The sequence below is a fragment of the Notamacropus eugenii genome, chromosome 2, assembly GCF_028372415.1.
Source record: "Notamacropus eugenii isolate mMacEug1 chromosome 2, mMacEug1.pri_v2, whole genome shotgun sequence".
In the NCBI taxonomy this organism is placed as follows: Eukaryota; Metazoa; Chordata; class Mammalia; order Diprotodontia; family Macropodidae; genus Notamacropus; species Notamacropus eugenii.
Genome location: NC_092873.1, coordinates 407,816,699 through 407,832,982, shown reverse-complemented (window position 1 = coordinate 407,832,982; position 16,284 = coordinate 407,816,699). Strand labels below are relative to the sequence as shown.

The window sequence follows — 16,284 nt, the reverse complement described above, 5'->3', positions numbered from 1 at the left end:
TTTATTTTTCATCAAACGACCTTGTAGGAAACACAAACACACGCACACAAAACTAGCACAGATTTCTTTGTCTCCTATAAGGGCCACATGCATACTCAACCTTTGGAAGCTTACTACATAGGGAATTTCTTTTCCTCAGTTAGTGTAGTAGGACATATCTCCTACTAAATGTTGGAGATATCTCATTAGTATACATAATTCATTATTTTAAGCTAATCTATCCAGCAATATCAGGTTACGTGACCACAGTTTGTTTGATCTTGGGTCTTTCTTGGGAGAGACTGCAAGTTAAAAGAAGAGACTATGTGTATGGATTGTGTTTCTTCATTCATTAACTCTTCTCGACAATCCTCACCCATGCCCCAGAATAACTTTAGCTGTCTTTTGTTGATTCTTTCTCACATTTCTCTTCAGACTTTTCATGGTCTTCTCAAACACATCTGCTACCTCCCTTAATCTCTGCAGATAAGCTTTCATTATTAAGGTGACTCAGTTTTCTTCTTTATTTCTAAGAGTATCTTTCCTTCCTTCAAGAAGCATTTGTTAGACACATCTACAATGTTGTCAGTCACTATCCTAGGAATTGGGGATTTAAAGATAAAAATAGCTACTGCCTTTGAGAATTTGCATTCTATTGGGGGGCATCATATGTATAGAAAATCATATATAAATCATCTAAAGTAATTTACGGGAGGAGGGTGCTAGCACCTTGGGAAATCAGGGTGACTTCCTATGGGAGATGTTACTTGGGCTGAGTTTTGAAGGAAACTGAGGATTCTGTGAAAAGTAGGTAAGAGAGGAATATGTCCCAGGCATGGAGGACAGCCCATGCAAAGGAATGGAGATAGGAAATGGGAGATGGAATGTTTTAAAATGGATGTATAATCAGAGACATTTAGCTGGATCAGAGAATACATAAAAGGGAATAATCTTCAATAGGCCTGGTAATGTACATAGGAACCAGATTACTTATGGCTTTAAAAGCCAAATGGAAGAATTTCACTTCATCATAGAGGCAAGAGCAACCTGATCTGGAAAGTGACAGACATATGTTTTAGTAATCTTATTTAGGTAGCTGCAAGAAAGATTATTTCTTTTTTGCAAAGCTAGTTTCCCTACCTTTCCTTTTTTTTCTTATCTTCTCCTACTTGTTCCATCAGTTTTTTGCTCTTCTTTCATCTTCATTCTTGCTTTTCATAATGATGCCTTTGCCTCTGTCTAGAAACATGGATCTTTGAGCTTCTTAATGTGAACACTCCTGCCAGTGGTCCCGTCTCTGAAAGGTCAGCCCCTTCAAGATCTAGCTCAAATGCCATCTTCTCTATGAAGCTTTTCCTGAACCCACTGATCATGTGATACCCTATCTCCTCTGAATCCCCAAGCATTTTGTATGTACCTCTCTTCTAGTACTCTTTACATTCTATTCTGTGCTAAAGTTACTTGTGTACTATCTACTGGAATACCGATTCCTTGAGGTCAGCCTCCCTCCTTGGCTCATTTTCCAACCCTGACAGTGTATAGCCATGTCTTGCATGTAATATGTCTTTAATAAATATTTTTAATGGAATTGATGGAACAAACCATGTTCTTTTTTGTGTATTTATCATGACCTTTACTGATGACTGATGTCACCATGAGTAATGACCTTAATTTATCATTATTGTTGAAAACTATCATGAGAAGCATGTTATTTCTCAGAATAATTGCAGGGGGATATTTTGATAGGTTGGTGATGCATCATCTTCTTTTGTGGATATACTCTCTCCTGGCATGTTATACTCTTTCCATGCCTTCTCATCTTGTGATGTCCTTTGCTAAATCATCCTACAGAATCTACCCAACCTACAAGAGGCTTTCAGTCTTAACCATTTTTATGTCAGTGATTCCTTTGACATTCTGGTTAGTCAGTCAAGAAGCATGTATTGAGCTCTTTCCATTTTCCAAATACTGTTCTAAGCACTGAGGGCTACAGAAAAGGGCAAAAGACAATCCCTACTCTTAAGCAGCTCACGTTCTAAAGGGGAGACAACATGCAAGTGTCTATTTCAAAACAAGATAATTACAGAAGAAGTTGGAGATAGTCAACAGAGAAAAGGTACTAGCATATTAAGGGTGACTTCTCATAAAACATAGGATTTTATCTGGGACCTGAAGGAATCCAGGAGGCAGAGATTTGCTTTCTCAGAATAATGTTTTGTTGTTTTCAATTTAAATTGAAGGAATGCTGAATTCCAGCTAGAGATTAGTAAAACTAAAGATGTAATTTTTTTTTCTCATCCAAGGTCATGGTTCCACTGAAATCTATTCATGGCTCCTTGGAGGGTCTATGAGTTTCAGGTGAACAATCCTTGCTTGGGGTTTTCTCCTAACTTTTTATAGATCATGTGGATACTGGTGAAGCACATCTGTTGTCCTTTGCTTTTATTGTGTAATGAGTTAAACTTTTTTTCTGGTTGAACATGGCCTTAATTGCGTTTTTTAGAGTAAAGATATATTTTCATTATGCTTTGGGTTACCTGCCATTTTAATTCTTCGGAGATGGTGGTATTACCTGATTGGCAGTCCTATGGCATCCTCTCTGTACTCTCGTTTTTCATTCTTCTGCCCATGCTTATTTTCTCCTGGAACTAAGAAATGAATTTGTTGCTGTCTTTGGCAGACTCCAGCATGGTAGTAGCCAGATAATTGATTACTTACACATAAGAAAAGAGCCATGCTAGCTGAAAAAAGCCAGAGATTATGGCCTATATAGCCTTTGTAGATAAGGTCTCTAACTTCCTTCACCACGGTGTCTCCACAGAAATCCCTAGTGTTTTACAAGCTAAAAAGGAAAAAAAATTCAGAAAAGCATAAAAACACCAACCAAGTACTGTTATTTAGAACTGTCTAGTTTACAATATTAAGGAGAACTCACATTTTTAAAGTTTGTAAAATGCTTTACATTGATTTTCTCTTTGGGTTCCCACAGCAATCCTGTGGGCTAAACACTATAGCTATTATTATTTTCAGTTTCCAGGAGAGACTTTCAGAGGTTAAGTGGCTTGCCAGTTGTCACACAACTTCATCAGAGCTAGTTCCCATTTTTCATGGATCTATTTGTTCTAATTAACTCAGTTTTGAGCTTCTGCTTGTCTAGTTCCTCCTAGCACTTCTACAATGTCACAGCAACTTCTGCACCCTCACTCCTACACTTGTACTAGAAATGTATTCTGACCCTATGGTCTCTTCCTCTGACTTACTAGTTCCTTTTAGAACCTTCGTTTTAAGGAAAATAACCAGGCTAGCCCTATTTTCATCCTTTTCTGGGTTCTGGTCCTGATTCTCCAGACTTTTTCTACCATTCCCTTCTACTCCCCTCCAAAAAACCCATTCTCCTTTCCCTCCCAACTTTCAGATTCTGCTTTCCAAAATTGTTGGAGCAATCCACAATAGTGTATTCGTATGCCTGTTTTTCCACAGCCCCTCCAATATTTGTCATTTTCTATTTTTGTCAATTTTTTGGATCTGATAGGTATGAGGTAGTATTTCAGAGTTTCGATAAGCATTTATTAAGAACTTACTATGTCTCAGGTCCTGTACCAGGCACTGGAAATACACATAAAAGCAGAAAGAATGACAACCTCTGCCTTAAAGGAGCTTGTATTTGAATGGGGAAGACAAAATGTAAAAGGAAGCTGGTTAAGTAGATCTAAAAATCACTGACATAGAGATGTTTCAATGGCTGTGTTCAAAAAAAGATGTCTTCTTCTGCATCTTGCGTCCATCAGCTGTATACTTATACTGTAGATATTTAATTCAGTATTGTACTATTTTCACTGCTGAGGGACTCTGGGCAGACTGGCTGAAGCTCTGTGAATTTCAGGGTGGTATCAAAGAGTGGGAAAGGGGATGGCAAGTAAGGATTTAAATTCAATTCAATTCAGTAAACCTTTATTAAGTGCTTAGTGTGTGCCAATCACTGCTAAGTGCTATGTATACAAAAAGAGGCAACAGGCAGTCCTTGCTCTCCAGGAACTTACATCTAATGTATGTATATGACAAACTAAAATATGATTCAGACCTGCTGAGAGAATTCTTAGGAGCTCCTGAGTCTGTTTCTCTTGGACTTCTTGTGTTCTCTAATGTTGGGTCCTGCACTGTCGGGAAAAGACAATGGAATCTATTCCTAAGGGAGTATGGATGGTGAAGGACATGACCTGAAGATTTCAGCCTCAGAACTATGTAAGGAACTCGAGCTGAGTTCAGTTTCCCATAACTGGGAAAGATCTCTGTGATTGCCACCATCATGATAAACTATATATAACAGCGTGGTTTCTTTTGGGAAGAAATCCCTACTAAAAAGCATGTTGACATTTTAGTTGGTTTCAAATGCTTCTGTGTGTTTTTGCACATACAGGAAGAGAGAGCTATTTATTGCTATGAATAGCAGTATTTATACCAGGGGAAGGAAAAACCTTACCTCACAAATCATTTAATTTTTTAATTAGGGGGCTTGGAGAGGAAAACATCACTATAATATCTATAATAATATTATATAATACTCCACATATAACAGAAAAAGACCTTGAGAGTGTTTAGTATATTTTTCTTTTTTGTAGCAGAGCAGATATATGAGAATGTGTATATATCAGCAATGTTAGGGGAGCTAAGGAAGCCCGGATTGACTATGCCAACATAAAGATTCTCTTCCAATAGCTCTGGGATACAGCACAGAGTCCTAGCCCTTTGCTTTCCCCTTGTTTGTAGGTCTGGCATAAAAAAGAAGTAGAGGGTTGAAGTCATGTGGTTACTATGAGGGCATGGAAGAGAGAGACTTGTGATTGAGTGGATTGAGAAGAATTTCATAGCTAACCTCTACATAGCTGGGTTGATTTCATGAAGGAAGTATGAATTTTCCTTTTCCTTTTATTTCTGTTTCCATCCAAGGAGAGGAAGTTGGGTTGTGAATCCTGGATGAAGGAATTGTGCTAAGTTCTCTCAGTTCTACATAAGTACTTTCAATGCCCTATCAATTTTGGGGTGCAGGACAAAAGTTTCAGTCTCTCAAACCTTGGGGCAGCTATTTGAGCAGGACTCATTTGGCTAATCATCCAATATTTTGAAAATCTCTGTCTGGAGTAGTTAGGAGATTGATAGGTCAGCACCTCAAATTGAATGTGTGTGTGTGTTTAGACACACACACACACACACAAACACACACACTCATATACTCATACATTCCCTTAATGTTCTTTTTCCTTCCCCTTGTGTTGTGAGTGTATTGAGAGTAGGGTTTGTGCTGTCTCCATCTTTGTTTTCAGGACCATATAGGAGGGACATGATAACTGTCTCTTGGTTTGAATTACATTCTTGGTTTTTTCCCACTGGAGTCTATCCTGAGGAGTCATGTGAGAGGAACCTCCTATTGGCAGGACGGTGGCAGGATGCAAATGTTGCAATTATACAGCTAAATAAAATGTGTCTCTGTAACAGTGACACCTTGCTATTCTGAAAAAAAATTCTGTGAGTATTAGCATATGACATAATTTTAAATCATCACTATGGGCTAATATGCAAAGTTAGATTAGCTGATTAAATAAAAATTCCTCAAACTCTTCAAGTTTTATAGGTCAGAGAACCCTAGCAAAAAGTGCTTTCATTTAATTGACTATTTCCCTTTTAGCCAGGCTGCTTATTTAGTAATGAATCTAGACGTATTTTTTTTGGAAGCATGCCTTTTTTTTTTTTTTTCAGATGAAAGACTTTTGACTGTTTGTACAGTGGCGATTTACTTTCTTTTGGAGGCTTCTGGCCAAAGCATTTCCTATACTCATGGCTGTCATCTTGAAGAAAAGCATTTTGGAATCATGTAAAAGCAAATCTTTCCATTCCACTCTGACTCCCCCCACATTTTAATAGTCCCTCATTGTTAGCTCTTGTATCCCTTGTAAGACTTTAACATCTCTGTTGTTTAAGTCTGTGGCAACTCAGTAAGACTTTCTGAAGTTGGTTTCATTCTTTCATATGAACTGACCTTCCCTATGACTGACAAAGGCTCTTGGGTCCTGGGGTGAGTTGGCAGCAGTTGCTATTGCGTTGGTGTTCTAGACGTAGAACTGAGTGCCTGAGAATATACTTTGATGAAAGGCAGCGTGTTGGAAGTGAACTTTTGAAGACAGCTTGAAAAATGTACAAATCTTCTGCACTTTCTAGGATTAACAGTGGACTCTCCATTTATTTTTTACTTTCTCTACACTCCCCATTGCCTCCAGAACAAAATGAAAACTTTAACTTGGCATTTAAAACCCTTTACAATCTGACTCCCTCTAATCTTCCTTTCCAGACTTGCTAAACATTATTCCCATTACACACCGTGAGACCCAGCCAAAACGGTCTGTTTGATGTTTCCCAAATTTGGCATTCCATCTCTTGCCTTTGTCTTTGCAGGAACCTATCCTGCTTCTTGGGATTCATACTGTCCTCACCTCTGTCTTTCATAATCACCGGCTTCCTTCAAGGCTTAGCCATGTTTCATGGGAAGCCTTTCCTGACCCATCTAGCTGTTAGTGCTTTCTCCTTCTTTAAATTATTGCATATTTGGTTATTTGTTTAAATAATAATAATGATAGTGATAGTGAACATTTATATAGGTACTGTGCTAAGTGCTTTACAAATATTATCTCATTAGATCCTCACAACAGCCCTGAGTGGTAGATGCTTGCTATTATTCCTGTTTTACAAATAAAGAAACTGAGGCAAATGCCAAGTCACCCAGCTGGTAAGTATCTGAGGCTGAATTTGAACTCAGGTCTTCATGACTCCAGGCCCAGCACTCTAGACAGTCATTTCAGTCTGACTCTGTGACCCCTTTTGGAATTTTCTTGGCAAAGATAGTGGTGGTATGCCATTTCCTTTTCCAGCTCATTTTATAAATGAGGACACTAAGGCAAACAAGGTTAAGTGATTTGCCCAGGATCACCCAGCTAGAGTCTGAGACTATATTTGAATTCAGATCTTCCTGATTCCAGGTCTAGCACTTTAACCACTGTGCCACCTACTTGCCCTCATGTTGTATCTCTCAGAGTTAAGACGTTTAATAAATTCCTTTTGGATTGATTCTACATGAGAGCTGTAATGTTTGTAGCTTAGGCCCCTTAATATAAGGATTTGTTCTGTAAGACTTGGATTCAGCCAAAAGGCCACCCCCAAGGACCTAGAAAGCCACATGTGGCCTCGAGGCCTCAGGTTCCCCCACACCTGGACAGGGGACTTCTATGCTCAATCATGTCTTTGGTCTTAGTAGAAGTATACTCAAGAATTGGTTAATGGCACTTCTTCCTCCCTAGCTCTTTGTGGAACATGATGATAACCCAATGATCATCTAGCAGCAGAGAGAATGGACTTGGATTTTGGACTTTTTCCAGATTTTATTTTCATTAAGTTTTAATTAGATATCATTATGTAGTATGTTTGCCAACTAGATTAGAATTTAGTACATCTAGAAGCCAAGTAAGGGAGACAAAAAAGCCACAGCCCTGAACGATTAATAATAATGTACAATTACGTAGCACTTTATAGTTTACCAATTATTTTCCTCACAACAATATTAATCAGATAATCACCACTCTGATTAAGGCTCATAGCATCTCTAACCTAGACTACTGTAACAACAGCCTGCTAATAAGAGGACTTTGGGCTTCCATTCTCTTTCCCTAATCTGATATATTGTATTTTCCCTACAGCTGCCAAAATAACCTCCCTAAAACACATCTGATCCTGGCACTTTCCTGCTCAAGGACCTTCAGTGGCTCCTCATTGCTTGAAGAATAAAATACTAGCTCTTCAGCTTGGTAAAGAAAGGCCTTCATAGTTTGGCTTCAGCCTGCCTTTCCAGGTTTATTGTGTAGTACTCTACCTCCACCAAAGGCATGCAGATAGTACATGCTCTGTATACACTAATTCCCTTCACAAACTCTGCCTTCCAGCAAAAGCTGCCTTTTGGCCATTCCTTAAACTCAGTACTCCATTTCTCACCTCTATGCCCTTGCTCAAATTGTCTACTATGACAGGAATGCTCTCCTTCCCTGATCTTTTTGTATCTCTGTCTTCCCTCAAGATTTAGACCATGCACCATCTCCTATGGCAATCCTTTCTTGATGTTAGTGTTCATTTCCTCCTCCTCAGATAACATTTATATGCTTGTCCAAGTCCTGCAGTCCCTAATAGAACACAAGGTTCTTGAAGGCAGGGACTATTTTCCATTTTGTGTATGATCCACGTTCTGGAGCAGTTATTCCAATTCCCATTCACGTGGACCAGTGGAGTCCCCAGAGGGTAGCTACTACATCTCCTCTCAGCATTCTCAAAGTCATTTTGAGGGGCTTTAGGGGAAATTCTTTCTTTTTTTAATGTGATAGCTCATGAAATTCCACTCATTTTTAGTGACCATGGCTTAGTCATCCAGATTTAGGTAGCTTTTAGAAAGGGCTATTCATAAGAACAATTGTATGAAACAGACTTCAAAGGTCTTTGATACACTGTCTCACAGGTACGCACAAAGTTCAGGGGAGAAGGGGCACAAACTTAGGAGACGTTAAGTGGCAAAGGAGGTATCTTATGGCACCTGGAACTCCCGTTTGCTGGAGTCCTCAAGATGTTTTTCTAAGATATGGAATAATTTCTTGTTGAACTTTTTGTAGTGCTATGGATCTATAACTCATCTGTCTATCTCCTGATGCAGCCACCCTAAGCTGTTCCAGGGATGCTTTTAGGATGCTGATGGGAAGAAGGGAAGTCCTCTGGATCTCCAAAGTTTGCAAGGTTCTCTTCTGGCCAAGGAAAGGGAGAACAAGGCCAAGTTCAAATCTGACCCATTTCCCTCTGCCCCTGCTCCCAAAATGATTCCTTCTTATAGGTGGCTTTTTTAATCTTTTGTCAGAGCTTGCTTAACTCCAAGTCTCTGTTGGTCCTGAATTGGCTGGAAATTTTATAAAGGACCCATTGGACCTAAGGACCAAGTTTACTCAGTCCAAACCCTTTTCCCTTGCTATCACATTTCCAGTTCATCCAATGACTCATCTGAGACATCTAAATTGATAAGACCTTTCCTCACTTCTTCAGAATGCCTTTGATTCCCACCTAGTTAAGGTTCTAGTCTAGGGCATAGGATTTGAGGATTTACTTAAGTTGGGGTTATTTGATTGATTTACTCAGTTCCGATCTACTCTTACATGGGTTTTCACAGTTCAATTCCACACTTATCTTAGGTGCTTTAAAAAAATGATTGTTGGGTCAGAGATAGGTAGTGAGTATATAATTTTCAATGTTCACACGGTTAGCTGGGTACAAGAATCCAGGTCTTTTGATTCCCAAGTCAGTTATCTTTCTTCTCTACCAGCAAGAGAGGGTTGACCAGAAGGAGGGGGTCTAGAAGCACTTCCTATAAGGAATGGTTGAAAAGACTAGGATGTTTGGCTTGGAGGTAGAATACTATGGTAAGTCATCATGCTTTGCATCAGATTCAGAAGAATTATCATGTAGAAGGAGTAAATTTGTTTCGATGGTCAATAAATGTTTTTTAAACACCTGCTATCCACCAGAAACTGTGCTAAGCACTGGGGATATGAAGAAAGGCAAAAGATAGTTCTGTGTTTTTCCAAAGGATAGCCTACATCCATTGGGGTAGTTATAGGGAACTCTATTTTTAGTTTTAACTTGTGACCTAAGGTTTCCCCAAAAGTTATGTGGTATGACTATACTCAGACTGGGCCCAGTCCTTAGGGTTTATTGCAGTGGGTCAGTTTCCCTTCACTTTTCCCATTTCCCTTGGTTTTATTAATCTAGGAATGTTTAAGGTCTAGCTTGTTGCTAACATGTTCTAGATGTTGGATAGGGGCTCCAAATTCCAAACATCTATTCAGTTATCAATATGGTTCGTAAGTTATTAGGGGAAATCCTGTATATTACCCCATATTTTGCCCGGCAAATACTGAAGACTATTAGCTCCCTCTGAAAAGGAAAATAAAGAAGGGGAAAGAAATAGTGCCTACCACATATCAGGCACTGTGCTAAATAAGCATTTTTTTTATAAATATTATCTCATTTGAGTTTTACAACAACCCTATAAGGTAGGTGCTATTATCATCATCCCCTTTTACATATGAGGAAATTGAGGCAAATAGCAGTTAAGTGACTTGCCCAGGGTCATACAGCTAATAACTATCTAAGACTAGATTTGAATTCAGGTCTTCCTGACCCAAGACCTAGTGCTCTTTCTGGGGCACCACCTAGCTACCTCAGTTAGCCTGTTGGGCAACCTTCTGTCATTTTAGCAAGTCCTTTCTTCTACAGAGTCCTATACACTATCCTCCAACTTGCAGTATCACCATATCTCTAAAATTCCTCCCATGCTTTGGATCTGACTGAGCAAAGAGGGCTCTTCTCATCAGACCTCCACTGTCTTAAGAACTTGGTGCTTCAGGTGCACAGGGACCATATGGATTGTCCCTTTCTTTCTCCAAGGAGCATACCTTGAATATCTTTTTAGAAGGTCCAGTGTCTGAATTTTCACTCAAGACCTCTTGAATTTGGAGTTATCCAGGAGACAGCTCTCAAAGCTGATGCCACCCAGGAATCCCTTCTCTTCCAGAAGGCTAGATTCTAGGATCACTGCCTAGAGAATTCAAAATCCCTTCTCCCCTGCTTAGGAGATTGATGTGTAAGGACAATGTGCTTCAGCTCCCTTGTCAGGTCAAGACATAAAAATATATCTCCCATTGCATTTGGCTTTTGCTATCAGTCACCACTGCTGCTACTTGTAGGGAAAGAGAGGACAGAAGTCCAGCCCTCCCACTCCTCCCACCCCCCCACTTGCTGTTCTCTGGAAAAAGGAACAAGGGAAAAGGCAGAGTGTGGCAACCAGCTCTTTTTTATAGGCTGAGAGTAGAGGTGATCAATATCAGACAGCAAACCATCTGGAGTTCACTCTGCCCTATCAGTTGCTTCCAAAGAATATCTCTCATTGTATATTTTCATCAGTTTGATTGGTAAACTCTTCAGTTTGGTCAGGGACTCCTTGATCCAGCTAGGTGGTGCAGTGGATAGAGTAGAGGGCCTGGAATCAGGAAGACTCCTCTTCCTGAATTAAAATCCAGCTTCAGACACTTACTATCTGTGTGACCCTGGGCAAGCCACTTAATCCTGTTTGCCTTAGTTTCCTCATCTGTAAAATAAGCTAGAGAAGGAAATGACAAAGCACTCCAGTATCTTAGAGAAGAAAACCTCAATTGGTCAACCCTGAAAAAAAAAACTGAACAGCAAAAGAAGAGAGAATTTGCTAGACAATTAGAGCTATCCAACAGTTGTGAACCATCTGTCTTGTGAGAGAGGGAGACCCCCCAGTAAATGGAAAGTGCTTAAGTTAAGACAAGATCACTTTGTATACAAGGTACTTTGTATAGAAAATTTCTGTCTTGGGTAGGAGGTTGATCCCTTCAGCCTCTAAGATTCTCTGGTTCTGTGATTCATGAATAATTTTCTGTTTAAGAAGCATTGTTTCTAGATGAGCCTTCAGTTCTCAGAAGGGTGAGGAGCAGATCCATTAATCAGGGAGAGAATAAACCTCTATCAGTTCATGGATCTAGTAGCCAGAGGTGACTATAATTTTTGAGCTCAGCTCAGAATTACTCTTTTTTTTTCTTTCTTTGAGTAAATTGTTGAACTGTGAATGATCTTGTTTTATAGGAAAAGAAAGAGGTTAAGATAGCAATGTCATTTTATTGGAAGGAAGAGAGATAAAATGACCTTTTTTATTCCTATCTTAACATCTCACCAATTCTTTCCTCTGTATGTAATCAAGATCAGTCATGGGTTGGTTGGCTAAAGAAGCAGGGTTGTTAGTTTTTACGTTCTCTTGTAGTGAAAATGATCTTTGAAGTTATTGTTTTGAGGAGTGGAGGAGATTTTAATTCCAGTTCCTCAGTTTCATATTGAATTTGCTAAAATAATAAAAAATTCATTCCATATGTGTGAAATCCTGTATTAGAATACAAGGTCAAAAGTATGATAAATGTTTCTTGGATTTATTGGATCAAATAAGTGCCTTACTTAAAGAAAATCTGAATTTATAAAGCTAAACAAGGGATGCTTTTTTTGTTTTCCTTTTCTTTAAAAAGAAAGTTCATTGTCGTGTTTCCTTTGAAATAGTGAGTTCATCTAGTGCATTAAAAAACTGTTTTGATCTACACACACCTTTTTAAGAATATTATATCAGTTATATGAAATTGGGCACATCTCTATGAAACAAAGCTCTACCTTTCATAAATAGCTACCTTTTAGAATCATTGTCATTATCCACAGAAAAGATAATTTTATGTTTAATGTTGTCTTTGGCTGTTATCAATTCTTTTTGTTTTAAAAAAAGCAGCTCTGGTTCTAATGGAAAGAACACTGGATTTGGGGCCAAAAGATGGCATGTCAAGACCTGGATCTGTTACCAACTGACTGTTGCCTGGGACGAGACTCCTAACTGCTCTGAAACTCAGTATTTTTTCCCTATAAAATAGGAACAATAATGATGATTATGGTGATAATGGTGCATTCATACATCATAGAGTTATGAGGAAAATGCTTGATGTATCTTAAAATGTAGTATTCATGTGAGTTATTACTATTAGTTATAATAATAATATATTTGTATTTATATAGCATTTAATGTTTGTGAAGTACCTTAGAAGTATTATCTCATTTTGATCCTCATGAGAATCTTTGGAAGTAAGTGCTGTTATTATCCTCACTTTACATATTCGAAACTGAAGTAAACACAGGGTAAGTGAGTTGCTCGGGGTCACACAGCTAGTAGGTATCCGAGGCCAAATTTGAACTCAGGTCTTCCAACCTCCAGGCCCAGTATTCTAGCAACCATGGAGTGTCAGGATAGTTAGCACTAAATTATTAGATCCCGTATGTAATGTCAAAATGTTTATTCAGCCATTGTGAGTACTCATACTCATATAGATTACAAGCCTTCTTCTGTAAATTGATGACTGGCCTTTGAGAGTTGCTGAAGCTTTCCTCCAGATTTGCTCCCCTCCAGACAACCTGATGACAAACCTTTCTTCAGGTCTCATGCAGTCTACCACTGAGTTTTTACTCACAAGCTTTTAGCTTGGTAGGATCAGAATGCCAGACCTGGCATCAGAAAGACTTATCTTCTTGAGTTCAAATCTGGCCTCAGACACTTAGCAGCTATGTAACCCTGGGTTAGTCACTTCACTTTGTTTGTCTTAGTTTCCTCATTTGTAAAATGATCTGGAGAAGAAAATGGCAAAACCACTCCAGTATCTTTTCTAAGAAAACCCCAGATAGGGCTGCAAAGAGTCAGATGTGATCCAAATGACTCAGCAACTAGACCAGTGAGAGCTTGTGCTTTGCTGATGTCACTTTTGGAAGTTCAGGGTCACTTCTGGTCCATGATGAAGCAGTGGACTTGAGTAGAGGGATTATAATGATGATGAAACAGTGTACTGTTGTGGGTAGAGAGAGCTGACTTCAGAGTCAAGAAAGCCTGGGTTCAAGATTTGCCTGTAACATATTCTGACTGTATGACCTTGGGCAAATCATTCAACCTCTCAATGCCCAGGGGCACCTCTTGAAGATTATGAAACTAAGAGCAGATGAAGAGCTGATCTGATAGAAGCACTTACTCCTCAGCCTTCCCCTTGCCAGTAAAACCCAGATAAGGTTCCAGATCCAAATCAACTCCCACCACCATCACTACTACCACTTCTCAGTTTGTGGTTTACAAAATACATTCCTCTAAGAACCCTTGGAATTATTTAGATTACATATTATCTCCATTTTATGGATAGCTAGAATTTAAGGTTTTCAAAGCAATTTGAATATCATTTGGTCCTCACTCTTGTAAAGTAGGTACTGCTATTATCCCCATTTTACAGATGAAGAATTTGCGGCTTAGATTAAATGACTTTCCCAAGGTCATCTTCCTAGTCATTGTCTGAGACAGTATTTGAACTCAAGTCCTATTGACTCCAGGTCTAGTACACTGTGGTCACCTGGGTATTTGAGGAAAAATGGAAGGCTCAGAGGAGAAATTACTGGAGCATGGTCATAGGACCACAAGGTCATAGATGTGGAGGTAGGAGGGTCCCTTAGAGGTCATATGCTCCATCCTCTCTTTTTATAGAGGAGGAACCAAGGCCCAGAAAGCAGAAAAGACATATATTGCTACATAGCTTGTGACTGGCAGATCCAAGTCTTGAACCTAGCCCTCCTGCTTCCAAGATCTACTGTTTTCTTTCTTTTATTCCAAAGACACTGAAGGCATTGAGGAGAATTCCAAAACAAAGAGGAAGGGGCTACTGGGAAGTGACAGTGGATAATAAACCAACTTGCTTCATAGTTCCAAGCTGCATTAGGTTCTGCTGATGCAGTTGTGGTTCTAAACTTCAGGACAGCTTTCACTCCATGTTTAGCACGGAATAGTATGCTTCCTCCCTGATCATCTGAGCTCAGTAGCTTTTCATTGTCATGGATCTAGCTTACATAGGTAGCTTTACTTTGAGCACCGTCTTCAAATACCGCAGGACAAAAAAATTAGATGTTTATTTATGAGACTTATACCTTATCTGGCTGTTTCACACTGACATGCTAAATACTATCTTCTGTTGGTTTTTTCTTCTTTCTGCTTTATTTTCTATAGGTACTTGTCTTCCTTGAGCAGAGGGATGCTTCATTCTTGTGTGTGTATGTGTGTGTTCCTATGTATATGCCTTGTGTATTATTGGTGTTTAGTTATTTTCAGCTATGTATGACTCTTTGTGACCCATTTCACGTTTTCTTGGCAAAGATACTGGAGTGGTTTGCCATTTCCTTCTCTAGCCCATTTTATAGATGAAGAAACTGAGGCAAACAGGGTTAATTAAATGTCTTGCCCAGGGGTTCAACTACTAAGTGCCTGAGACCAGATTTGAACTTGGGAAGATGAGTCTTCCTGACTCCGAGCCTGGCACTCTATCCACTGTACCACCTATCAACCTTATGCCTTTCTTATAGTAGGTACTTAATAAATGTTTGTTGATTGATTGAGCCACTAAGAATATTTGTCTATCTTTGGGAAAAAAATCTATTATTGTAGCATGATATAGTGGAAAAATCATATTTTTAGAGTTTTCCAACTCTAAAAAGTTTGGAAGACTTGTGTTCTAGTCACATCTGCCATGTACTTGCTATGAATTAAAAAAACAGTAATAATAACTAGTATTTATATAGCACTTAAAAGTTTGCAAAGTACTTTCTTTACATGTCAACTCCTTTGTAGGTGATGTTTGGGACCTATTTGGGATCCAGTTTCTTTGTTTTTAAAAATGAAAGACTTGGACTAGATGAGCCCTAAGACCTGATCCAGCTTTTAGATCCCATGGTACTGTGGATTTCCTGAAGGTGAAAAACTCCCCTTTTCAGGAATGCCTCCTTAAAAGTTAGTAAGGAAGTCTTAGTGACTTTGTTGGCCCCCATCAGCAGGTAAAAACTAGTTGAAGAGTTCAGTGACAAAGGTGGAGTTGAGGCTGCTCTTAATTCCACACTTGAGCAACTGCACGGTTGGCAAAAGCAGCATTCTGGGGTCATTAACAGAGCTTAAGTGTTCCTTTCCCTTCTCTCTTTTAAAGTTATAGATACACAGATTGTGGAAATTCCATGACAACCTTATGACTCTTTTCTACTCCAATAAAAATTATACTTAAATTTTGATGGATTTGTTATATGTCTCTTTTCTACTCCGTCTTTTCTTAACAGAAACAAGCTTGGCAGGATCACAAGCGAGAATGTAAATGCCTGAAGAGCTCTGAACCCAAGTTTCCTCCTGACTCTGTCAGACTTCTTGGCAAAGTTGTTTTCAAACTAGTAAGTAAAACTCGGGAAACTTGCCCAGGAGCACTTTTCACAATTGCTTTATTTTATTTTTTTAAATTCACATTTAAAACTGAAGATTAAGCCCTAGTTTAGGAGGGAAGTAGGTTTTACTCAAGGTCGTATTTTTTTCAAGAACCAGTCTGCTGTGGCTTTGGGATCTGTAGAAGTGACTACATTGAGGGATATAATGGAATCCAGGCTCTTTTTGCCCTCTGGGAATGGGGGATAGAAGGTCATGACTTTGCTCTGGAGTAAGTTGGGTGGTAGGGTATGAAAGCAGTGCCTGCTTCTTTGACCTTAGAGGTTTCTGATGTGGTCCTGTCTCCAGCACAGGAATCTAATAGTACATATAAAGGTACCCCATCCTCAGAGCAC

At 39.1% G+C, this 16,284-nt stretch overlaps 1 protein-coding gene across 3 annotated transcripts in view; it reads left to right on the top strand.

Moving 5' to 3' along the window:
- SMYD3 (SET and MYND domain containing 3) overlaps nt 1-16,284 on the top strand; it is a 1,053,751-nt gene that overhangs the window by 196,106 nt on the left and 841,361 nt on the right. For all 3 annotated transcript variants that reach the window (XM_072647643.1, XM_072647645.1, XM_072647644.1), the window contains one exon: nt 15,793-15,900. In XM_072647643.1, the coding sequence (XP_072503744.1) occupies nt 15,793-15,900 (108 nt within the window). The remainder of the gene's footprint in view (nt 1-15,792; nt 15,901-16,284) is intronic.